This window comes from Cherax quadricarinatus, chromosome 8, assembly GCF_038502225.1.
Source record: "Cherax quadricarinatus isolate ZL_2023a chromosome 8, ASM3850222v1, whole genome shotgun sequence".
In the NCBI taxonomy this organism is placed as follows: domain Eukaryota; kingdom Metazoa; phylum Arthropoda; class Malacostraca; order Decapoda; family Parastacidae; genus Cherax; species Cherax quadricarinatus.
In genome coordinates, this window is record NC_091299.1 from 1094389 (window position 1) to 1121430 (window position 27042).

The following is a 27042-nucleotide window of genomic DNA, read 5'->3' on the forward strand; positions in this document are numbered from 1 at the left end:
TGACTGGAACAATATACAAATAACCCACACATTGGAGATAAATTTGTGATGTTTCAGTCCAGCCTGGACCATTAACCAGTCACACAGAAGCACAAAAGAAAGAAGGGAGCCAGTATATATGCAAGAGAAAGGCAGGGCTGGGAGTAGTAGAATGAGAATAGAAATGACAAAGAAAAAATACTTGTAGTAGAACAGTGGTAATAAGGCAGCAGTGTTATTAAAACAAGGGTCAGTGTGTGGAGTGTTAGCAAAGCAATATTATTATTAAAAGTGGAGACAGTCTATGAACAAAAGAAAGAAAAAAGTACTACAAGAGAGCTACTGGACCACAAGGGAAGGACAAAAATCCCAGAGGAAAGGGGGAAAACCATAAGAACCCACCTAGGCAGAAGAAAGGAAATGCAAAGAAATTTTAAGAAAGGAGAGGAGATAAAGATCAGGAAGTCAAGTGTTCTGAAGTTTGGAGCATTTGACACTGTAATGAAAAAGGAAAATATCTACAGAGACAAAGCCTGGACTAAAATTCGTATTATAAAAGTTGTGTATAAGGGAGGCTTCAACAAGACAGAATTGTGAAGGCTAGAGAAAGGGTAGACAGTTTGGCAGATGACCGTTTAACAAGATGACTGTGATCTCTAGCATTACAGACAAGAGCATCATTAGTGTCAACAAGGCTAACACTTTTGTGTTCTTAAGTCTGTCAGAGAGATCAGCCAGTTTCTCCAAGGTATTGAAGAGGATATGAGGAGCAGGAAATGAAGTAAACTCCAGAAGCATCAGTAGCAGGAGAGGTACAAACTAGATTACTATGAAGGGCATTAGTTTGGCAAGAAGTAAGACTGGAAATATATGGAAGGCCAAGAACACGAGATTTCAGAGAGGTAGTGTCTTTCGGAGAGAAGTCCATTTAGCACGAGAGTAGGCAAAGTTTATGAAATCAGAAGGTTAGCCAAAGCAAGAGAATGAACTGTGAGGAGTAGAAATTTCAGAGTGAGCATGGTAAGAAAAGTAGTTAATATATATGCCAATGTACCTAGGCTTGAAAATAAGTGGAAAATGAAAAGCCTGTAGCCAAGCAATGGACATGCTTTAAAGTAGCAAATTTGAAGTATTTTCTAGGATGGTTTTTTATGGCTTTTATTGCCTGTTTCTTGGTATCAGTTGATAAAATGGAAGATATACTACTGAAATAGAGATGATTCTGGTTGGTTTCAGGACAGTGTACGTAGCTTGAAATTAGGCTCAAAATAGTGAAAATATTTAGACTTACAGATTTTCTTGGGGATGGGAAAGGCCCTCCTACACCTTCCCCCATTTTGTTTTATGGGTTTTTAATAGGTTTGATTCAATTATTGGGAGGCTATAAAACATAAGCAATCATTCCTGATTATATTTTATTATTTGGGAAAAAAAAAATCAGATTTACTTTTTGTGATAAATTCGAAATGTGTAATATAGGGAAGGCCTAGGGACATGCCGCAACCCCAAATCCTGAGGTGTCTCCTGGTGTCGCAAAATATTTGGGAAAAAAAAAAAATCTTATGAAATGAAAGGGAATCTTTTCCCGATAGTAATGACACCAAAAGTATAAAATTTGATTGAAAACTTGCAGAATTATGTTCACGCGAAGTTAGCAACCTCGGCGATATACGAATCAGCACTTTCGCCCACTTTGAGCCCTATTTTCGGCTAATTCCAGTGTTCCAGTCGACCAAACTCATAACTAATTCTTTAGAACTCCATGTGTTCTATCGATTGAGTACAAGAAACTGCCCATTTAATGATTTCAGCTACCCAATAAAGTGGTCAGAAATTGGCAATTTGGCCAATTTCACGTAAATTAAAAAATATGCCAATTTCAAAATAGGGTCCAGAATGAACAATGCAGACATTCCTGGCTCTAAAAAAAATATTTTCTTTGTTCATCAGTCATGTCTCCAGGTCCCTCTGATATTACTCTTGCTTTCTATTTTGACTTTTTATTCAAACAAAAAATAGAAGATTGACTGTTATGAAGACTACTGCAATATGGTAACAATTGTATAAATAATGTCAACCCATTCATGACTGCATATTAGAATGGCTAGTTGGACATTTATTGGAAAATGACGTCATTTGTTTACTCTTTAACATAGGCAAAAATCAAACATTTCCCCTACATTGAGCTTCATTTTCAAAATCACCTCAATTTCTGTAATGTGTTTTCCATTCTATCAAATATGACTACGAAAACAAGATTATAACCATAAAAACTATACGAAAATACACCTAAAAGTCGGCGTTTTAATCCAAAAACACAGTCGGAGTTTTTTTTTTCTCATTATGCACTGCTTGCTGCAGCATTTTTTTTTATGCTGCACACACTGACCACACACACCCATTCTCTCACATGTGGACCTGCCAGCTTTCTCCCACTTGATTTGAAGCCTCCTGTCAGTTTGGGTTCAGGCCTAATAAAAATACGAATGATGCTATTATACACATGCCAGAACAAATATACACTGCACTCGAGAAAAAAGTCCCACTGGAGATCTTCATTGATTTACATAAAGCTTTTGATACAGTTGACCATGATTTGCTCCACATAAAATTGTTGCACTATGGTATATGAGGGCACTCCCTCAACTACCTAATATGTGTACACAATACCCAATATGTGTACACAAATGGAACAAACTTTCACACAGCCAATTACAGTTGGTGTCCCAGGGAAGTGTCCTTGGCCCTCTTCTCTTTCTCGTTTACATAAACGACCTACCAAATGCATCGCAACTATTCAAGCCCACACTATTTGAAGATGACACTACATACGTCTTCTCTCATCCAAGCCCAGTCATGCTAGCCAATACTGTAAATACTGAATTACAGAAATTGTGCATGGGGCTAAACAACAATAAACCATCTCAGACCATTAATTACCCAACAAAAGGCTGCAGTCAGAATAACAAATTCCCACTACAGGCAGCACACTCCACCAATATTCAAAACTCTAAACCTACTCACTGTACAAAACATCCATACTTATTATTGTACCTACTACATGCATAGAACACTTAACTCGGATATAAACCCTCCCCTCAAATGTCTCCTTACCAACCTCAACAGAACACATGACCATAACACAAGGCACAGATCACTCTTTGATGTTTCTCGTGTCCATCTCACACTATGCAAACACTCAATGCACATGAAAGGCCCAAAAATCTGGAATTCATTACCTGTGAATACAAAAGAAACACTGTCTGTTTATAAATTTAAGTCTCTTCTTAAAAATCACTTACTCGCCCACAACTAAACAAATACTGAATAACTGTATCTCATAAATGTTTAACCTGTGACCCTATCAAACTTTGTTCTTTTAATTACATTACCTAACAGAATACAGTGGACCCCCGCATAACGATGGTATCACATAGCGATTATTTCGCATACCGCTTACTTTAATTGCAAAAATTTTGCCTCACATACCGCTTAAAAACCCGCTTACCGATTTTCTTCCGAGACGCGCTCACATGTTCCGCCGGTGGCATTGTTTACCAGCCAGCCTCCGCGGTAACATCCAAGCATACAATCGGAATATTTCGTATTATTACAGTGTTTTCGGTGCTTTTTCTGGAAAATAAGTGACCATGGGCCCCAAGAAAGCTTCTAGTGCCAACCCTACAGCAATAAGGGTGAGAATTACAATAGAGATGAAGAAAAAGATCATTGATAAGTATGAAAGTGGAGTGCATGTCTCCGAGCTGGCCAGGTTGTATAATAAACCCCAATCAACCATCGCTACTATTGGTGGTACAGCTGCTGCTGCTGCTGCACTGTCAGCTGCTGCTGCTGCTGCACTGTCAGCTGCTGCTGCTGCTGTAGCACCGTTGTTGGTGTGGCTTATTGAGAATACCAAGAAACAATTAACCCCAGAGGATTTGCCACCCAGGATAACCCAAAAAAGTCAGTGTCATCGAAGACTGTCTAACTTATTTCCATTGGGGTCCTTAATCTTATCTCCCAGGATGCAACCCACACAAGTCGACTAACACCCAGGTGAACAGGGAAAAATGCCTGGAACTAGTGCTCATATTGGTGAATTTAAAGCCAGCAAAGGTTGGTTTGAGAGATTTAAGAATCGTAGTGGCATACACAGTGTGATAAGGCCTGTTCTGGAAGAAAATGCCAAACAGGACCTACAGTACTCAGGAGGAAAAGGCACTCCCAGGACACAGTGTCTCATCAGTCATTGCTGCATCTTCAATAAAGGTAAGTGTCATTTATTCTTCATTTAGTAGACTAGTACATGCACAATATATACTGTGCATGTACTACTCTACTATTGTGCATGTATCCTTCTCTTTGTGTGTGGGAAAATGTATATTTCATGTGGTAAAATTTTTTTTTTCATACTTTTGGGTGTCTTGCATGGATTAATTTTATTTCCATTATTTCTTATGGGGAAAATTCATTCACATAACGATTATTTCGCATAACAATTACCCCTCTTGCACGGATTAAAATCGTTAACCGGGGGTCCACTGTACAGTGGTCCCTCGCTTTTCGTAGTTTTCGGCAATCATAGATTTCAGAAATCATAGGGATATTTTCGTATAAACATGGGCTCGCTTTTCATAGGTTGACTCGCGAGTAGTAGTTCGTCCAGGATGCATACCCACGGTGTGAGCCGGGGCGGCAGCCAGTCTGGCATTGTTTACCAGTGAGCGAAGGTCCCCTCCAGTGCTCCAGCGAAATATTTCATAATATTCCATTTATTTTAGTGCTTGCAAGTACTAAATAAGCTACCATGGCTCCAAAGAAAGCTCCTAGTGCCAAGCTTGTGGTAAAGAAGGTGAGAAATACGATTGAATTTAAGAAAAACATCATTGAACAATATGAAAGTGGTACAAGTGTGGCCGAACTGGCCAGGATGTATAAGAAACCCTACACAACCATATGTTCCATAGTGGCCAAGAAAAAGGAAATCAAGGATGCTGTTGTTGCAAAGGGGGTAACTATGCTGACAAAAATGAGATCACCAGTACTCGAAGAGGTTGAGAAGTTATTATTGGTGTGGATAAATGAGAAACAATTAGCAGGAGATACTCTTATGACTTCGATTATTTGTGAAAAGGCTAGGCAGTTGCACAACAATCTGGTAAAGAAATTGCCTGAAAATAGTGGTGATGCGAGTGAATTTAAGGCCAGCAAAGGTTGGTTTGAGAGATTTAAGAACCGTACTGGCATACACAGTGTGGTAAGGCATGGTGAGGCTGCCAGTTCAGACCACAAGGCGGCTGAAAAATATGTGCATGAATTCAAGGAATACATAGAGGCTGAAGGACTGAAACCTGAACAAGTGTTCAATTGTGACGAAACAGGCCTCTTTTGGAAGAAAATGCCAAAGAGGACCTTCATTACACAGGAGGAAAAGGCAATGCCAGGACACAAGCCTATGAAAGACAGGCTAACGCTAATGTTCTGTGCTAATGCTAGTAGTGATTTCAAAGTGAAGCCATTACCAGTGTACCATTCTGAAAATCCCAGTGTTTTCAGGAAAAACAATGTTATGAAGAGTATATTGTGTGTGTTTTGGAAATCTAATAGTAAGGCATGGGTCACGAGGGAAATTTTCGTCGAGTGGTTCAATGAAGTGTTTGGCCCTAGTGTGAAGAATTACCTCCTGGAAAAGAAATTGGATCTCAAGTGCCTGCTAGTAATGGACAATGCACCTGCTCATCCTCCAAATTTGGATGACCTAATTTTCAAGGAGTTTGGGTTCATCACAGTAAAGTTCTTGCCCCCGAATACCACTCCTCTCCTCCAGCCCATGGACCAGCAGGTCATTGCAAACTTTAAAAAAAACTACACCAAAGCAATGTTTCACAGGTGCTTGACTGTGACCACAGACACTCACTTGACCCTAAGGGAATTTTGGAGAGAACACTTCAGCATCCTCCACTGCATAACCCTTATAGGTATGGCTTGGGAGGGAGTGACTACCAGGACTTTGAACTCTGCCTGGAGAAAATTGTGGCCAGATTGTGTCGACAAGAGGGATTTTGAAGGGTTTGGGACTGACCCTGATGAGCCTATGTCTGTTGTTAAATCAATTGTTGCACTGGGGAGTTCCATGGGGTTGGATGTGAGTTTGGAGGATGTGGAAGACCACAACGAAGAGCTCACCACTGAGGAGCTGCAAGAGCTTCAGCAGGAACAGCAACAGATCGCAGCTCAGGATCTTGCTGCAGAGGAGGAGGAAGAGAGATGGAAGATGGTGCCTTCTTCAGAAATTAAAGAGATTTTTGCTATGTGGGGTAAGATGGAAAGCTTTATGGAGAAACATCACCCTGACAGGGTTGTTGCAAGCCATGTTGGCAACATGTACAGTGACAAAGTCTTGGGCCATTTTAGGGAAGTGTTAAAGAGACGCCAGAAACAGAGCTCTCTCCACAGTTATTTTGCGAGACAGGACTTCAGTGACTCTTAAGGTGGTCCTAGTGGCATTAAGAAACAGAGAAGAGAAGCAACCCCAGAAAAAGCAATTGGTACCTGAGGTGTTGCTGGAAGGGGATTCCCCTTCCAAACTATAAACAATCCAATCTCTCTCCTCCTCCAGTCTCCCATACACTAAGAAGAATCTCCAATAAAGGTAAGTGTTATGCTGTTAATGTTTCATTCATCATTTCCCATTGTATTGTTTATGTACTACATGTATATTTCATGTAAAAAATTTTTTTGTTTTAATACTTCTGGGTGTCAGGAACGGATTAATTGTATTTACATTATTTCTTATGGGGAAAATTGATTCGCAAATCGTAGATTTCGTTAATAGTAGCAACTCCAGGAATGGATTAACTACGAAAACGAGGGACCACTGTATTCCATTCTATTGAATGCACAGCAACTCAGCAAATGACCATATGACATGTCTTTGAAATACTCATTTGTGCTTCATTGTTATTTGTTTACTATAATTTTTACCACTGAATATCATTGCTTAGTTAATCTTAAGTTAATTTTAAGCCTGCCCATAATGCTCTGCATACAAGGGGCTTTTGGCATGTTACACTTAACCACTATATTTCTTTGTACATCTATGTATCATGTCCAAATTAATAATAAATAAATAAATACATCACATTGGCTCGTAAGACGTATATATACAACTGAAACGGTCAAAGGGTTAATGAACAAAGGAAATGTTTTAGTGCCCTGGAATATTTACAGGGTTTATTTTGGACTATTTTTAAATTGGAATTTTTGTAATTGTGTATGTTCTAAATTCTGAGCACCTCTGCAAAAACAGTGATAATGTGCGAGTGTGGTGAAAGTGTTGAATGATGATGAAAGTATTTTCTTTTTGGGGATTTTCTTTCTTTTTTGGGTCACCCTGCCTCGGTGGGAGACGGCCGACTTGTTGAAAAAAAAAAAAAAATTTTAAATTGGAATTTTTGTAATTGTGTGTAAAACTAGCCAAATTATAGATTTCTGTGAACTTTATAGGGTGGTCTAAGAAATGAATGGGTATTTTCTTGTGTTCAAACTACAAAGCTGAAGGCATACTAGTGAAATAGCAAAGAATTTGGGTGAATGGAGAAATGTAATTGGCTTAAAATAGGATTCAAAGTGGGTAAAATTGCCAAGGGAGAGAGAGCACCCAGACCGCTCACTTTACAGTTGTGTAATTCTATGAAGGGATTCTGGGAAACCAGTAAGCCAGACACGAGTCGTGGAGGTGGGAAGTACAGTGGCTGCACTCTGAAGGAGGGTTTGGGATATTGGCTGTTTAGAGCGACATCTATACTGTCATATCTGGGCACCTCTGCAAAGATAGTAATTATGTGTGAATGATGGTGAAAGAGTTTCTTTTTTGGGTCAGCCCACCTTGGTAGGAGACAGCCCATGTGTTGTTAAAAAAAAAAATTTTATGCTTTTGGTCTCATTACTTTCAGAAAAAGATTCTTCTACCACTGCAGAATTTTTTTAAAGGTGGACACAACAATATCAATTTCAGGGGTCTGTACGGTGAGAGGGTTAACATTTCTGTCTTGATCCCATAAATCCTAGCTGCTTTACCCCTTCATTCTACCCAATGCCTCATTCACCTCCCCAACATTCACATCCGGTTCTTCCTCACTCATAAAAGATGTTTTACCTCCCTGTCCAATGCAAGAAATCAATGCCTCTCTTCACTGACATTTAAGAGTTCCTCAAAATATCCCCCTCCATCTTCCCAATACTTCCACCTCCCCATTTAACATCTCTCTTGTTTTTAACTCTTTGAGGGTCAAGAGCCTTGATCCTGTTGTCCCACTGGGGGTTGAAAAAAAAAAATTTTCTTACCAAAATCTTAAGATTATTTTTCTAAGTGTTTTAGTAAAAAAAGAATTGCGATCAATACTTACCAAGATAGAGAGATGTGAAAAGGACAGAAGGACAGAAAAGGAACCACTTATGGCAACATCGCCAACTGCTGGTCCCGCGGTAATGTTTTATTTTTTCTACTTATTTCTTCTATTTTTAATTTTTTTTCAAGTAACATATGGCCTGTGAGACCAATATAAGGCACATTGTATATAAATTCACTAGTTGTATGCTACACAACCACACAAACAGTACTGTCATCATATTGTTTACAAAGGTTTATACCACAAAACATGTTTACACAAACGGATAGAAAATGTTGTTTATTACTATTTTTCTATATTAAATATACACACAGTCAGTGGACATGGTCCTAGAAGTGCTGCAGCTTGTGGAATTCTTTGAAACATGGTGTCATGCACAGTGGTGTTTTACACTCTTCACACAAAATGAATCTCTGCATTTTGTGAGCATTTTGTTGTATGTGCACAGACAACACCTCTTCTGAGCAGTTTTCTTCAAAGTAGTAGGAGGGAGTTGTATCAGGAAGTGATCATCAGGCCTCACACGAGAGGGTAGTCGTTCATCAGTTCGCAGGCGGTGTTCTATTGCAGGTATTGTTACTTGGCACTACTTGAATAATATTTGTCCGATGACAAACAAAATTGACCATATCGTGGTTTGGTTCTGGTCTTCAACTTATACATATTATAAGCATTGAGCATGGAAATGTTCAGAAGATGAAAAAAGAGTTTTATGTACCACTTATAACTCTTGCGACCACAATCAGCAAACCCAATTTGCATGTCACATTTGACCACTGAATGCATATTGAGGGTGTAGTCCATCACAGCTGCAGGTTTTACAATGGGTTCATTGGTCTCTATTCTGCCTGCCAGTGACTGTCATTTTGTTTTGGCGAATTGATGTCAGCAGTGTGACATCTCGTTTGTCATGCCACTGTCAATGCCTGCATTGAACCTAGGCATATGCTTATGATTTGCACTCACTGTGCCACACGTCTGTCATGTTCACTCGCAAGAAATCACTGAGTAAGGGGCTTGAGGACCGGTTATCAGTACATAATATATGCCCCTTACCAAGATATGGTTCCATCATTGTTCTAACCACATAACCAGAGGTACCCAATAACTTCCTGGTATCTTGCAATGTATTACTTCCAGTGTACACAATATCCAATACAAGACCACTGTAGCAATCACAAAGTACAAAGAACTTTATATCAAAGTGTTTCCTCTTGCTTGGTATATACTGCGTGAATGACAGTCTACCTTTGAACAAAATCAAAGACTCATCAATAACAAGCTTCCTGAAGGGATAAAAATACATACATGTACATGTATTGAATTTCTGCTTCAGATACAAACATATTCTTAATCTTATATAGCCTGTCTCTTTTGCCAGGCCTAGTTTTGTCTGAGAAGTGTAGCATGTGTAATAGTAGCACAAATCAATTCACTGGTATTATATCACTTTAAGATGGGGGTTGCAATCAGGCAGTCTGTCGACCAGTATGATTTGACACTGTGCTTATACACATGTAGCATAAGCATTATTGTGGCAAAGAAGAGATGCATCTCAGCCACAGTCGTCTCCTTCCACTGGTGTAGGCGTGATCTTGGTGAAAATTGTGTTAGCCATGGTGTAATCGAAGTATGTGTTGCTTTCCCTGACAATTTCCATCAGGGGCTCATCAAAGAATAACTCGAAACATTCCAGTTCAGTGGCATTGTTCTCAAGTGTACAAGATGGCCGTATTCCACTGACTTCCATCAAAGTGATGGGGATCGGGAACAAAATTGGCACCTTCCTGCCAGTTCCAGGCGTGGTCTGCTGGTGGGTACTGGACAGTGACAGGTGGTTGTGGTTGTGGAGCTTGGTGTGATGGGTGGGTGAGAGTGGGCTTTGTTACAGCTCAGCTGACTCAGCAGCGTGGCTACCAGCATGGGCCACTGCTGGTGCCACATGGCACCACTACCATCTGATGATGCATGCAGATTTTTCATCCCCACTGTAACAATATCTTCATTTTCACTATCTGTTCCTGCTGTATGGCCATGGGATGTACTCAGAGATGTACTCCTTCCCCTTGAAATAGCATGTGGCACACTACCAGAGCGCAGGTAGCATCATAAATACAGATGCTTCACTGGGGAATATTCCACTTCACTCTCGCTACTGGAAATGCTTTCAAGAGCTTGGATATCATATTCACTATCATTATCACCACCACTGCTCACATCTGAGTCCTGGACACGGGAAAATACGAGTTTCCTCTTTCATTCTGGTACAACTGAATGTGAACAAGACACCCCCAACACCAGAGGTGGAAGGTTGAGGGTCGTCTGGGTTTTCTGCACTATTACCGGTATCATGTTCATTATTTTCGGTCACTAACTCATCAAAACCACAAAATTATTCTTCACTGACACTTCCACTGGTGTTTGAATTATCACATGGGAACAAAAGTCCCCCAATTCGCCATGGAGTGAGGAGTTTCTTACCACAAGGCATGGTGAACAAGGCATACTAAAATGGCGTTCCCACAATGCAGTGCGGGTGCCCCGATTTTTTTTCCTACTGCGCACACTGACCACGCAGACCCATTCTCTCACATGTAGGCCTACCAGCTTTCTCCTGCTCGATTTGAAGGCGCTAGAATTTACGCATACAAGTACGTGACCGACCCTGGCGGTTAAGATGTACATGTACGTGACCGACTCAAAGGGTTAAATGTTCAATCCATTTGTTTCCTTGTCTTTCTCAATTTATTTTCACTCCTCAACTTTCTTATTCTCAGTCAAATTTGCTAACAAAACCTCACCCACTCTCTCATTGGGTCTTTTACACTTAACCTTTAATTCTCCATATACTCCACTTCTCTCGTATCGCTTTTGCTTTGTTTGTAAATAACTCTCATGCTAACTCTTTCACCCTTACCAATCTCTGTACCTAGTCATTACACCAATTGTTCATCTTCCCTCCTATACCCACAGCCTTCTGCTGCATGCTAATGCTGCATTCTGAAATATACCCCATACCTCTTCAACCTCCTCATTACTTATACTCTCTCTATCCCACCTTTCTCCCAACAGTTGCCTGTATCATATCTTAGCTATCTCCTCCTCTAATTTTTAAACCTTCACTTCTCTTATTCACTAATGGCACTATTATAACCTGTCTATCTCTTACTCACACTGTAGCTACAACTAAATAATGATCTGCTTATATGTACATATGTATGCAAAACAACCACTCTGAAAGAATAGAGAAATTCCAAGCGCTTTCATGACTATTCACATTATCAAGGAACTATGAAAGTAAAGCATCCAAGGAAGGTATATAAGGGGGTCTGGCCAACACCTCACTATCAGATCCCACAACGGTTAAACACCTGACGCGCGCCGGCCCAACTGGACAGGTCCTTTGCACAACCACCAACAAACTATTCTACCCAAGAAAATTTTTAAAATTATTATTTGTCCAGTGTATTATTAAATTCTTCTCAAATTCTATTAATTATAAATGGATCTAATTTATATAAACCAAAGGAAATATTCATATTATTGTCAAAACTGCTTTTTATGAAACAAAATTCAATTATATTCCTGTCGACCATGGACTTGCTTGATACTACTTTCTCAACTTTTTGAAAATCAATTGGATGGTTAAAATCTCTTACATGAATAAATAGAGCATTGGAATCTTGTCCAGTTATAATGCTATATTTATGTTGTTTTAATCTTAGTTCGAGATTTTTACCAGTTTGACCGTAATAAACTATTGCAAATTTTACAAGAAATCTTATAGACACATCCATCAGCATTTTGGGGGGAATTCTTTATCAAAAGTTTTTTTACTGTATCAAGATTTTTTAATACAACTTTAATATTAAAAGTCTTAAGAAGAGAAGGCATATCAACCAAGTTTTCATAGTATGGGAGAACCAACATATTTTTAGTTGAATAAGGCTGGTTGTCCCTTTTTGGATTTTAAAAAGTATTTCTAGCAACTTTAAAAGATTTATCAATTACATTTCTTGGGTATTTTAAATCATTACCTATTTCATAAATTTTGGATATTTCCTCATCTATGAACTCAGGACTACAAATTCGTAAAGCTCTCAAAAACACTGATGAGAAAACAGACAGTTTGACTATCTTGATGGGAAGAATAATAGTGGACATAGGAACAGTTATTTGTAGGTTTCCTGTAAATTTTAAATTTGAATTCATTATTACCCTTAATAATTAAAACATCTAGAAAATTTATTTTCTTCAAACTCAACGCCCCTCAAGGGAGGTTCCTTGACGTTGGTGAGGGGCTCTTGATCTAGGGAATTGGATCTGTGCTCCGGTTCCCTGAATTGAACCTGAATACCTTCCATCCCCCCACATGCGCTGTATAATCCTACGGGTTTAGCGCTCCCCATGATTATAATTATAATAATAATTCAAACTCAACAGTAAAGTTTATGGAATGGGCTAAGCATACATACATACGTATGTATGTATGTATGTATATATATATGTGTGTGTGTGTGTGTGTGTGTGTGTGTGTGTGTGTGTGTGTGTGTGTGTGTGTGTGTGTGTGTGTGTGTGTGTGTGTGTGTGTGTGTGTGTGTGTGTGTGTGTGTGTGTGTGTGTGTGTGTGTGTGTGTGTGTGTGTGTGTGTGTGTGTGTGTGTGTGTGTACATACTCACCTAATTGTACTCACCTAATTGTGGTTGCAGGGGTCGAGACTCAGCTCCTGGCCCCACCTCTTCACTGATCGCTACTGTATCCTCTCTCTCTCTCTCTCTGCTTCCTGAGCTTTGTCATACCTCTTCTTAAAACTATGTATGGTTCCTGCCTCCACTACTTCACTAGCTAGGCTATTCCACTTGCTGACAACTCTATGACTGAAGAAATACTTCCTAACGTCCCTGTGACTCGTCTGAGTCTTCAGCTTCCAGTTGTGACCCCTTGTCCCTGTGTCCCCTCTCTGGAATATCCTATCTCTGTCCACCTTGTCTATTCCCCGCAGTATCTTGTATGTCGTTATCATGTCTCCCTTGACCCTTCTGTCCTCCAGTGTCGTCAGTCCGATTTCCCTTAACCTTTCCTCATACGACATTCCCTTGAGCTCTGGGACTAGCCTTGTTGCAAACCTTTGAACTTTCTCTAACTTCTTGACGTGCTTGACCGGTGTGGGTTCCAGACTGGTGCTGCATACTCCAGTATGGGCCTAACACACAGTGTACAGTGTCTTGAACGATTCCTTATTAAGGTATCAGAACGCTATTCTCAGGTTTGCCAGGCGCCCGTATGCTGCAGCGGTTATTTGGTTGATGTGTGCCTCCGGTGATGTGCTCGGTGTTATGGTCACCCCAAGGTCTTTCTCCCTGAGTGAGGTCTGTAGTCTTTGTCCACCTAGCCTATACTCTGTCTGTGGTCTTCTTTGCCCCTCCCCAATCTTCATGACTTTGCATTTGGCTGGATTGAATTCGAGAAGCCAGTTGCTGGACCACATGTCCAGCCTGTCCAGATCTCTTTGCAGTCCTGCCTCATCCTCGTCTGATTTAATTCTTCTCGTCAACTTCACGTCATCTGCGAACAGGGACACTTCAGAGTCTATTCCTTCCATCATGTCGTTCACATATATAAAAAATAGCACTGGTCCTAGAACTGACCCCTGTGGGACCCCGCTCGTAACAGGCGCCCACTGTGATACCTCTTCACGTACCATGACTCGTTGCTGCCTTCCTGTCAGGAATTCCCTTATCCATTGCAGTGCCCTCCCTTTTACGTGCGCCTGATCCTCCAGCTTCTGCACTAACCTCTTGTGGGGAACTGTGTCAAAGGCCTTCCTGCAGTCTAGGAAAACGCAATCTACCCACCCCTCTCTCTCGTGTCTTACTTCTGTTACCTTGTCATAAAACTCCAAGAGGTTTGTGATACAAGATTTGCCTTCCATGAACCCATGCTGGTTTTCATTTATAATCTTGTTCCTTTCCAGGTGTTCGACCACTCTCCTCCTGATAATCTTCTCCATGACTTTGCACACAATACATGTCAGAGACACAGGTCTGTAGTTTAGTGCCTCGTTTCTGTTTCCTTTCTTAAATATGGGGACTACATTAGCTGTCTTCTATTTCTCAGGTAGTTGCTCAGTTTCAAGGGATGTGTTGAAGATTGGTTAGAGGCACGCACAGCATCTCTGCTCCTTCTCTAAGGACCCATGGGGAGATGTTGTCCGGTCCCATCGCCTTTGAGGTGTCAAGGTCACTTAAGAGCTTCTTCAACTCCTCCTCAGTTGTTCGTATGTCATCCAACACTTGTTGGTATATTCCCTCTTGATGTTCCCTTCTGTGCTGTCTTCCCACAGCCCTTCCTGTCTACTGTAAAAACTTCCTTAAATCTCCTGTTCAGCTCCTCACATACCTCTTGATCATTTCTTGTGAGTTCTCCACCTTCTGTCCTTAATCTGATCACCTGGTCTTTGACTGTTGTCTTCCTCCTGATGTGGCTATAACAGTTTCGGGTCAGTCTTGATTCTCGATGCTATGTCATTTTCATACTGTCGCTGAGCCTCCCTCCTTACCTGTGACTACTCATTCCTGGCTCTGCGACTGATCTCCCTATTTTCGTGTGTTCTCTGCCTTCTGTACTTTTTCCATTCTCTATTGCACTTTGTTTTTGCCTCCTTACACCGTCGGGTAAACCAGGGGCTCGTTCTGGTCTTCCTGTTGTTACTGTTGCCCTTGGGAATAAACCTTTCCACTGCCTCCTTGCATTTTGTTGTTACATATTCCATTATTTCATTTACTGGCTTTCCTGCCAGTTCTGTCCCACTGGACCTCCCGCAGGAAGTTCTTCAACCCTATGTAGTCCCCTCTTTTATAGTCAGGCTTTTCCCATTCAACTCCTGTTATTCTCTCCACTTGCAGCTCTACTATGTATTCAAAGCACAGAACCACGTGGTCGCTAGCTCCTAGGGGACTCTCATACTTGATGTCCTCAATATCTGAGCTGCCCTGGGTGAACACAAGGTCCAATCTTGCTGGTTCATCCTCCCCTCTCACTCTGGTAGTGTCCTTAACATGTTGGTGCATGAGGTTTTCCAGCACCACGTCCAACATCCTGGCTCTCCATGTTTTGGGACCCCCATGTGGCTCCAGGTTTTCCCAGTCAATCTCCCTGTGTGTATGTGTGTGTATGTGTGTATGTGTATGTATGTGTATGTGTGTGTATGTGTGTGTGTGTGTGCATGAGTGTGAGTGTGTGTGTGTGTGTGTGTGTGTGTGTGTGTGTGTGTGTGTGTGTGTGTGTGTGTGTGTATGAGTTTGTGTATGAGTTTGTGTGTGTGTGTTTGTGTGTGTATGTCTGTGTGTGTGTGTGGGTATGTGTGTGTGTATGTGTGTGTGTGTGTGTGTACTCACCTAGTTGAGGTTGCGGGGGTCGAGTCCGAGCTCCTGGCCCCGCCTCTTCACTGATCGCTACTAGGTCACTCTCCCCGAGCCGTGAGCTTTATCATACCTCTGCTTAAAGCTATGTATGGATCCTGCCTCCACTACATCGCTTCCCAAACTATTCCACTTACTGACTACTCTGTGGCTGAAGAAATACTTCCTAACATCCCTGTGATTCATCTGTGTCTTTAGCTTCCAACTGTGTCCCCTTGTTACTGTGTCCAATCTCTGGAACATCCTGTCTTTGTCCACCTTGTCAATTCCCCTCAGTATTTTGTATGTCGTTATCATGTCCCCCCTATCTCTCCTGTCCTCCAGTGTCGTCCAGTGTGTGTGTGTGTGTGTGTATGTGTGTGTGCATGCATGTATGTATGTGTATGTGTGTATGTGTGTGTATGTGTGTGTATGTGTATGTGTATGTGTATGTGTGTGTGTGTGTGTGTGTGTGTGTGTGTGTATGTGTGTGTGTGTGTGTGTGTGTGTATGTGTGTGTGTGTGTGTGTGTGTGTGTGTGTGTACTCACCTAGTTGAGGTTGCGGGGGTCGAATCCGAGCTCCTGGCCCCTGTGTGTGTGTGTGTGTGTACTCGCCTAATTCACCTAATTGTGGTTGCAGGGGTCGAGACTTGGCTCCTGGCCCCGCCTCTTCACCGACCGCTACTAGGTCCTCTCTCCCCCTGCTCCATGAGCTTTATCATACCTCGTCTTAAAACTATGTATAGTTCCTGCCTCCACTACATCGCTTATGTGTGTGTGTGTATATGTGTGTGTGTGTACTCACCTAGTACTGCACTGTGTGTATGTGTGTGTATGTGTGTACTCACCTAGTTGAGGTTGCAGGGGTCGAGTCCAAGCTCCTGGCCCCACCTCTTCACTGGTTGCTACTAGGTCACTCTCCCTGAACCGTGAGCTTTATCATACCTCTGCTTAAAGCTATGTATGGATCCAGCCTCCACTACATCGCTTCCCAAACTATTCCACTTCCTGACTACTCTGTGGCTGAAGAAATACTTCCTAACATCCCTGTGATTCATCTGTGTCTTCTTCATTGACTGGAACAATGGAATTAGCCGAAAACAGAGCTCAAAGTGGGCGAAATCGCCGATTCGTAAATATAGCCGAGGTCGCTAACTTTGAGAGAGCGTAATTCCTTCAGTTTTCTATCAAATTTTGTTCTTTTGGTGTCATTACAATCGGGAAAAGATTTTCTATCATTTCACAAGAAATATTTTTTTTTCGGAAATTTTGCAACACCAGGAGACGCCTCAGGATTTGGGGGTTGCGACAGTCAAGGGGTTAAAGGTGGGGACTACATTTGCCTTCTTCCATACTTCAGGTAGTTGCCCAGTTTCAAGGGAAGTGTTAAGTAAAAGGACAAGTGCAACTAATGTGACATTTTATTGTGGCAACGTTTCGCTCTCCAGGAGCTTTATCAAGCCATTACAAACAATACATGGACACAGAGGGTATATAAAGGCTCATAGTGAGGTGCAATACTAGTGAGGTACCATTTCAATGTTCACTAGTGGTGGTAGTAGTAGTACTAGTAGTGACAAAAGTAATACTAGTACTACTACTGTCACTACTAGTACAGTGGACCCCCGGTTAACGATTTTAATCCGTGCAAGAGGGTTAATCGTTATGCGAAATAATCGTTATGCGAATGAATTTTCCCCATAAGAAATAATGGAAATAAAGTTAATCCGTGCAAGACGCCCAAAAGTATGAAAAAATTTTTTTTTTACCACATGAAATGTTAATTTTAATACACACAAACTGAAAAAGGCATGCACAATTAAATGACACTTACTTTTATTGAAGATCTGGTGATGATTGATGGGATGGGAGGAGGGGAGAGCATTATCTTCTTACTGTTTAGAAGGGGAATCCCCTTCCATTACGACTTGAGGTAGCAAGTCCTTTTCCGGGGTTACTTCCCTTCTTCTTTTAATGCCACTAGGACCAGCTTGAGAGTCACTGGACCTCTGTCGCACAACAAATCTGTCCATAGAGCTCTGTACCTCCCGTTCCTTTACGATTTGTCTAAAATGGGCCACAACATTGTCATTGAAATAGTCACCAGCACGGCTTGCAACAGCTGTGTCAGGGTGATTTTCATCTATAAAGGTTTGCAGTTCAACCCACTGTGCACACATTTCCTTAATCTTTGAAGTAGGCACAATGGATTCCACAACTGGCATAGGCTTCTCAGGGTTAGCCCCAAACCCTTCAAAATCTTTCTTAATTTCCATACTAATTCTCACCCTTTTTACCACAGGGTTGGCACTAGAAGCTTTCTTGGGGCCCATGGTCACTTATTTTCCAGAAACAGCACCGAAAACACTGTAATAATACGAAATATTCCGAGTGTATGCTTGGATGTTACCGCGGAGGCTGGCTGGTAAACAATGGGACGGCCGGCACATGTGAGGCTGGCTGAGGGCACATTGGACGCGTCTCGGACGAAAATCGGTAAGCGGGTTTTTAATCGGTATGCGCGGCAAAAATTTTGCGATAAAAGTAATCGGTATGCGGAAAAATCGCTATGTGATGCCATCGTTATGCGGGGGTCCACTGTACTACTACTACCACCACTAGTGAACATCGAAATGGTACCTCACTAGTATTGCACCTCACTATGAGCCTTTATATACCCTCTGTGTCCATGTATTGTTTGTAATGGCTTGATAAAGCTCCTGGAGAGCGAAACGTTGCCACAATAAAATGTCACATTAGTTGCACTTGTGTCCTTTTACTTTACATATTGTCGGTAATTCTACCAACTTTATTACAAGGGAAGTGTTGAAGATTTTGGTTAGTGGCACACAGCATCTCTGCTCCCTCTCTAAGGACCCACGAAGGGATGTTGTCTGGTCCCATCCCCTTTGAGGTATCAAGGTCACTTAGGAGCTTCTTCACCTCCTCAGTTGTGTGTAATTCATCCAACACCTGTTGGTGTATGCCTTGTTGGTGTACCTCACTGTTTTGTCTTCCCAGTGTCCCTTCAGCGTGTGCATGCATGCGTATGCGCGCGTATGTGGCTCCTCTAAAAACATGTGTAAGTCTACCCATCAACCATCTATCTACTAACACGGTCTAAAACTGATTGTTGGCAGTTAAATTGTGAATGATTTACAATCTAATATTATTCAAAGTAACAGAACTCCCATTTAATATACATACTGTACAGTATTATGCCACAGGAAGGTCATACAATAACAATAAGTAAACAACACTAAACCATTAAGTTAAACTACAGTCCCTAGATATTTGCAAAACGAAGAAAGATTATATATCTAGAGGTCCAGCAAAACTAGAAACTGAAGAATATATCAAGAGATTCAGCAAAACTAGAAGCTGAAGAATATATCAATTAGTCCTGCAAAACTAGAAACTGAAGAATATATCTAGAGGTCCAGCAAAACTAGAAACTGAATAATACAAAGTCTACATCAACTATGAAACTAATGTACAACTAATATAGTGCTTTAATCTGATTAATATTTATGTTTATAAGAAATAATTACCAGAACAGATGTATGGACATGGAAAAACCAAGCCAAAAAAAAAATGCTGGATCTACATGCTGGTTGTCCTCCAATAAAAATGCTACTTTAAAATCATCAAATACAGCTCACAAATTTGTAGGGTTGACTATTTGCAGGGTTACTAATCTAAAATATATAAAAATACACACTATCAAGCAAAACATTCCACCATAGGTATTGCTGTGCAAAGCAAAATAGTGTAAATTTTTCTCAAGAAATATCTTAATAAAAATCTTACCTCAAGGACCTCCTTTGTAATAGGTGTTCTTTCCAGCTTGCTGATGAGGTCCAGGCATGCTGCCATATCTGTGACCTGCAAGTATGCATATCATCAGCCACCCCTTGAAAATGAATTATGTTCAAAGAAAACATAAGAATATAGGAATGAAGTAACACTGCAATAGACCTACTGGCCCATGCCAGGCAGGTCCAACTCTCACCCACTCATTCACTTGTCTAACCTATTTTTAAAGCTACACAAGGTTTTTGCTTTAATGATGCTACTTGAGAGTTTATTCCACTCATCTACAACTATTACCAAATCAATGCTTTCCTATATCCTTTCTATATAGTAAATTTAAACTTTTCCATCTTGAACCAATTGCCGAGAGTCCTGTCTTTTAAATGTTTTTAGAACATTATTTACATCCTTTTTTTTTTATTCCTGTTTTCCATTTATACACCTCAATCATGTACCCCCTTAATTCTACTCCTTTCTCTAGAATGTGCAGATTCAGTGCCTTCAGTGTATTATCATAAGAAAGATTTCTGATACGTATATGGGATCAACTTTGTCATCCTCTAAGTTTTCTAGTGCATTTATGTCCATTCTGTAATACTGTGCAGAATAATCTAAATGATGCCCAACCAATGATATATAGAGTTGAATTATAACCTGAGGACTTCTGTTATTTATACTTTTTGATATGAGGACAAGAATTCTATTCACCTTATTGTAAACACCTATGCACTGTTGTCTTGGCTTTAGATTATGGCTAACCAGAACTCTTGAAATGTGAAGATATTCAAAAGAACCTATTTTCTTGTCCACATATGTAGAACTATTTTCCAGCATTATTAAAAATTTATTGTACTGTTAGTCCCCGAAATTTGCTAGGATTTACATTCCTCTAAGTCCACAAATTCGAAGTCTATATGTGCAACACTATCTGCATAATAAATTTTTATTAAGATTTAAGCTTATTTCATAGGGTTACTAATAAAAGTATTATCCAGAGGGCTAAGAAGGGGTTATTGAAGTGGTTTGGACATAGAGAAGATGGAGCAAATTAAAATGAATTGGAGGGCATATAAATCTGTAGTGGAGGGAAGGAAGGTTAGGGGTTGTCATAGAAAAGGTTGGAGAGAGGGGAGGGTTAAGGAGGATTTGTATGTGGGGGGGGGGGCACCTTGGACATCCAACAGGCATGTGTGAGCGTGTTAGATAGTAGTGGAGGCAGGTGCTTTTTATGATGTACTGTTGGAATAAGCTCAAGGTAACATTTATGAAGGGATTTAGGGAAACCAATCAGCCAGAATTGAGTCCTAGAAGTGGGAAGTACAGTGCCTGCAATCTGGAGGGGTGGGGATATTGAAGTTTGGATGGGCATTTGAGCAGTAATGTTAGAACACCTCTGGCAAGACTGTGATGGCCCGAGTGATGGTGAAAGTTTCTTCTTTTTGGGTTACCCTGCCTCTGTGGGAGATGGCTGGTGTGAAAAAAAAAAAATTACATTCTGTTTGAATCTGATTATTACTGACATCTGTAAGAATAGTCAGAATAAAGAACGATTTGGGCATGGGAAGGTTAGAGTACAGTACAATTTGAATGAAATCCTACTGGTTTTCAATCGAGTGTGTGGCAACCCTGAAAAAAATCTGTACTACTGGAAATCAAACCAATCATTTATATTTATTCTGGGTTGCCAATATCAGTAAAAACATTTGGTAATTGAATTAGGAACTCGAGAAATTTGGGAAGCCAACTGTACGAGTTACATTACACTAGTTTAAAAACGTCAAGAATGCACACTCATTTAAGCACTAACTACAGATACAATACTCACATTTCATGCTTCCACAAATCACATTGTACAGTTAATCATAATTTGATATTTTGTATCCAAGTTCACATTTCATGTGAAAGTGGACAAAAAAAAAACTGCACTGGAAAATTTATAAAATGTATAGGTCCTGTTTTTGCACAAAACCCAACTTGATCTTGTAGCGGGATATTTTCCTACTGCACCTAGGGAGAGGCCACAGTCGCAGGAAGTGCTGTAAACAGCTACAAGTACTCAAACTGCAAGATTACTTCCGGACACTTCCCGTTGTGCTCCGTGTTTTCACGGTCTCTCTTACGTGCTAGAACTTTAATTTGTGCCATCAATCTTGTACAATACACCCCTCTAGTGCCTGGAACCAATCTTGGGCAGAAAAGAGTACATACTGAGTCATAAAGGAGGATTAATGTGCAATACCTAGTAGAGTTTTACTCCCAGAGGGAAAATCATAGGCCTGTGTGCCGTGTGCAAAATAATAATAATAGAACTTTTCTTAATCAGAGGAAAGAAAGTCTCCCTGATAATATTGTGCATACATAGTGTTATAGTGTTACTACAGTGGCACCCTAGTAATAATAAATGCTAAAGTGAGATTTAAGAATCGTAGTGGCATACATAGTGTGATAAGGCATGGTGAGGCTGCCAGTTCGGACCACAAAGCGGCTGAAAAATATGTGCAGGAATTCAAGGAGCACATAGTGAAGGACTGAAACCTGAACAAGTGTTTAATTGTGACGAAACAGGCCTGTTTTGGAAGAAAATGCCAAGCAGGACCTACATTACTCAGGAAAAAAATGCACTCCCAGGACATAAGCCTATGAAAGACAGGCTTACTCTGTTGATGTGTGCTAATGCTAGTGGTGATTGCAAAGTGAAGCCTTTATTGGTGTATCACTGAAACTCCCAGTGTGTTCAGGAAAAACAATGTCCTCAAGGCTAATTTGTGTGTGCTGTGGAGGGCAAACAGTAAGGCATGGGTCACTAGGGACTTTTTCTATGACTGGTTACACCATGCATTTGCCCCCACTGTGAAAAATTACCTAATTGAAAAGAAATTAGACCTTAAGTGCCTCCTGGTATTAGACAATGCTCCTGGTCATCCTTCAGACGTGGCAGAGCGACTTTCTGCAGAAATGAGCTTCATTAAGGTCAAGTTTTTGCCTCCTAATACCACTCCTCTCCTGCAGCCCATGGACCAGCAGGTCATTTCCAACTTCAAGAAACTGTACACAAAAGCTATGTTTGAAAGGTGCTTTGTAGTGACCTCAGAAACTCAATTGACTCTAAGAGAGTATTGGAGAGATCACTTTAGCAGCCTCAATTGTGTAAACATTATAGGTAAGGCTTGGGAGGAAGTGACTAAGAGGACCTTGAACTCTGCTTGGAAGAAACTGTGGCCAGAATGTGTAGACAAAAGGGATTTTGAAGGGTGTGAGGCTAACCCTGGGAATCCTATGCCAGTTGAGGAATCCATTATGGCATTGGGGTAGTCTTTGGGGTTGGAGGTTAGTGGGGAGGATGTGGAAGAGTTGGTGGAGGAGGACAATGATGAACTAACCACTGATGAGCTGCTGGATCATCTTCAACAGCAAGAGGCCAGACCTGAGGAAACTGCTTCGGAGGAGGAGAAATTGAAGAAGTTGTCTACTTCAAAGATTAAGGAAATGTATGCAATGTGGCTTAAAGTGCAAACCTTTTTTGATGAAAATCACCCTCACACAGCTATTGCAAGCTGTGCTGGTGACTGTTACACTGATAATGTTGTGAAACACTTTAGGAATGTCATAAAGGAACGGGAAGTACAGGCCTCTATGGACAGATATGTTGTGCAACAGAGGCCCAGTGACTCAAGCTGGTCCTAGTGGCATTAAAAGAAGAAGGGAAGTAACCCCAGAAAAGGACTTGCCACCTCAAGTCCTAATGGAAGGGGATTCCCCTTCTAAACATTAACACCATCCACAATCTCCCCTCCTCCCATCCCATCAATCACCAGATCTTCAATAAAGGTAAGTGTCATGTAACTGTGCATGTCTTCTTCAGTTTGTGTGTATTAAAATTAATATTTCATGTGGTAAAATTTTTTTTTTTTCACAGTTTGGGGTGTGAACGGATTAATTGAATTTCCATTATTTCTTATGGGGAAAATTAATTCGGCTAACAATAATTTCGCCTAACGTTGAACTCTCAGGAACGGATTAATATCGTTAGGCGAGGGTCCACTGTATTCACTTTTAACTTCCTTCCTTTACATACCCTACCAAACTCATCAGCAAACCTCTGCAATTTCTCTTCAGAATCTCCTAAAAGCACAGTGTCATCAGTGAAGAGCAACTGTAACAACTCCCACTTTGTGCTAAATTCTCTGTCTTTTAACCCCACACCTCTTGCCAACACCCGAGCATTCACTTCTCTTACTACTCCATCTATAAATATATTGAGCCTAAACTATGACCAATTATTCTTAGTCATGTATTTCATCTGATAAACAGGGTAAAACCTAGTTTTCTTGTGATAATGGAGTCAAAATGAAGAACAAGCATTATAGAGGAGTGGCCTGGGGACAAGATTAGTAAACAGATAAAAGATTGTTTTAGTACTTATTTTGGACTATCTTTAAATTTAACTTCTAAGTTTTTTGTAAAAATTTGCCAAATTTCCAGGTAAACTTCTGTGTACATTATAGGGTAGTTCTAATAGTTGAATGGGCTTTTTCTTCTGATCAATCAATAGAAGGGAAGAAATACAGCAAAATAGCTAGAAATAGGGATGAACTGAGCATTGTAATTGGACTATGTCAGTGGAATTACTGGTGGTTAAATTGTGCCCAGACTGACAACTTTTCACTTGTGCAATTCTATTACTTTTTCAAGAAATGTCAACTTATTACGCTTAAGAAGAGATTCTCTACCATTTCAGAAGACATTTTTTTTTATCATGATACTGTCAGCACTTATAATTTTGGGTGTCATGACACGGAAAGGGTTAAAAATATGAAAGCAATTCATATACCTAAAGGTGAAGCACATGATGGAAGCAGCCAACTCTATTGGCATTAGAGTCAGTAACAAACAGGTTACAAGAGGGGGCAGGGGGTTGGCCTGTATGTAAAAGCATCACTCATGCATGGAGATACTGAACACCACAAATGATGTAGCTGAAGTTTTAACAAAGATTGAAACCCAAACCTTATTCCTTGTGCTTGTATATAAGCCACCACATGAAACTTCAACAGATCAAGGAACAGCTCTCAAAAATTGACTACTGTCTGGAAAACCTTCCAGCCCCCATCACCAAACATCTTGCTGCCTGGCGATTTCAATCAAAGACATACAAAATGGAAGACTGTCGCAAATAATGTTGTAGCAGAAATAATCCTGGAGGCAGCTCAGATGAAAAGTCACAAACACACAAATGGGCCACTGAATTTCTGCAATACACACACCCTAAGCCAGCAGATAGTGGAGCCAACAAGACTGGAGAACACACTTGACCTTATTTTCAAATAATGAGGACCTGGTAAGAAACGCATCAAAAACAACTAATTCAGATCACAATCTAATCGAAGTCCAGACCTACATGCGTAGGGGTCCTGACCACTAAAATGCATACAGCTTTGAGGGTGCTTTCACCAAATTCAATGTCAACAACAAGAACATCAACTGGGACCAGGTAAACTATGTCTTAGGTGAAACATGGTGGGAAGATATCTTAAATAACATGGAGCCTAACCAGTGCCTTGAAAAGATCAACTTCCTTGTACCTGAAGTACTATGTTCAAGGCATATTCCCCTAAGAATAAGAGAAGATGCCCTCTCTACAGGAGAGGGCAAAGTCAGAATCTGACTAATACTTTTAGTAACTCCACACCTCCTAATTTCCACACTATGAATATTCTGCATATTATTATTATTATAATCAAAAAGAAGCGCTAAGCCACAAGGGCTATACAGCGCTGCAGGGTAGGGAAGGAAGCAAGGGAATTGGATGGCAGAAGGGAGGGGGGATGATCAGCAGGTTACAGAAAACAGCGGGGCAGGGGATAGTACGGGGGTAGAGGGTAGCAAGAGATACAAGTAGAAAGGGCTGAAAGTATCAGAATTTGTGAAGTAAGTCAGTCGTTGTCAAAAAGTCAATGAGAGAGTCCGGATGAAAGGTGGGTCCATCAGCGAGAAGGGAAGGTAAAGAGAGAGCAGCGGGGCGAAGACGACGACAGAGGTAAATTCTGCGTGCTCGTTGATAAAGTGGGCAGTCCAACAGAATGTGGCTGACTGATAATGGAGCTTGGCAATTCTCACAGAGAGGAGCAAGACGCCTCTCCATGAGATATCCATGAGTAAGACGAGTATGGCCAATGCGAAGACGGGAGAGAGTAGTCTCCCAACCTCGACACTGGTGATAAGAAGACGGCCAGTAACCTATACTCGGTTTAATAGACTGAAGTTTGTTGCCGAGCATAGTAGACCAACGTTGTTGCCAACGGGTGTGAAGGTGGGAAGATATTACAGCAAAATAGTCCGTACATGGAATACCTCTATAAGAAACTGGTAGGTCATGTACTGCTGACCGCGCAGCAGTGTCTGCCTGTTCATTGCCCTGTACGTCAACATGACCAGGGACCCAACAAAAAACAATATCTTTATGCTTAGTAAAGATGCGGCGTAGCCAAAGTTGGATACGGAGGACTAAGGGGTGAGGTGTATCAAATTTTTGTATAGCCTGTAAAGCACTAAGGGAGTCTGAGACAACCACAAATGATGACACAGGCATAGATGCAATACGGATAAGTGCTGTAAGGATGGCATATAATTCAGCAGTAAAAATACTAGCTGAAGATAGTAAATGCCCTTGTACGACGCTGTCCGGAAACACTGCTGCGAATCCTACGCCGTCAGAAGACTTAGAGCCATCTGTGTACACAGCAATGGCATGAGAATGAGAGTGAAAGTGGTCAAGAAAAAGAGAGCGGGAAGCGACCGTAGACAGTTGGGCTTTCGAGCAAGGGAGGGAGAAAGAACAGACTCGAACAGCTGGAACTTCCCAGGGGGGTAGGGAAAAGTGAGATGCTACATGTACATAGAAAGGTGGTAGTTGAAGAGAAGACAAGAGCGAATGAAGGCGAAGAGAGAAGGGACGGAGTAAGCAGGGGCGGCGAACAAATAAAGAATGTCTACTAATATCAGTGACCATTCTATAAATGGAAGGATTGCGGAGATCATGAGAGCGTACATAGTAGCGCAGGCAATGGGCATCACGGCGATCGGATAAGGATGGAACGTTCGCTTCTGCATAGAGGCTTTCGACAGGGGAAGAGCGAAAAGCACCAAGGCATAAACGTAATCCTTGGTGATGAATGGGGTTAAGGCTAGAGAGAGTAGCAGGAGATGCCGCTGAATAGATCTGGTCACCATAATCAAGTTTCGATAAAATAAGGGTGGAATGTAGGTGAAGGAGGGTTCGACGATCAGCTCCCCACGAAAGATGAGCAAGGGTTTTAAGAAGGTTCAGCCGGCTGTGACAAGTTGCCTTCAGAGAGGTAATGTGAGGTTTCCAGGATAACCTACGATCAAAGAGGAGGCCCAGAAACTTGACTGTATCACGTTCAGGGATACGTGA

General features: G+C 41.1%; 1 protein-coding gene across 2 annotated transcripts in view; it reads right to left on the bottom strand.

The window, feature by feature from the left end:
- LOC128685355 (mucin-5AC) overlaps positions 1-27042 on the bottom strand; it is a 46807-nt gene that overhangs the window by 8608 nt on the left and 11157 nt on the right. For both annotated transcript variants that reach the window (XM_053771845.2, XM_053771846.2), the window contains exon 2: positions 19605-19679. In XM_053771845.2, coding sequence (XP_053627820.1) covers positions 19605-19679 — 75 coding nt within the window. The remainder of the gene's footprint in view (positions 1-19604; positions 19680-27042) is intronic.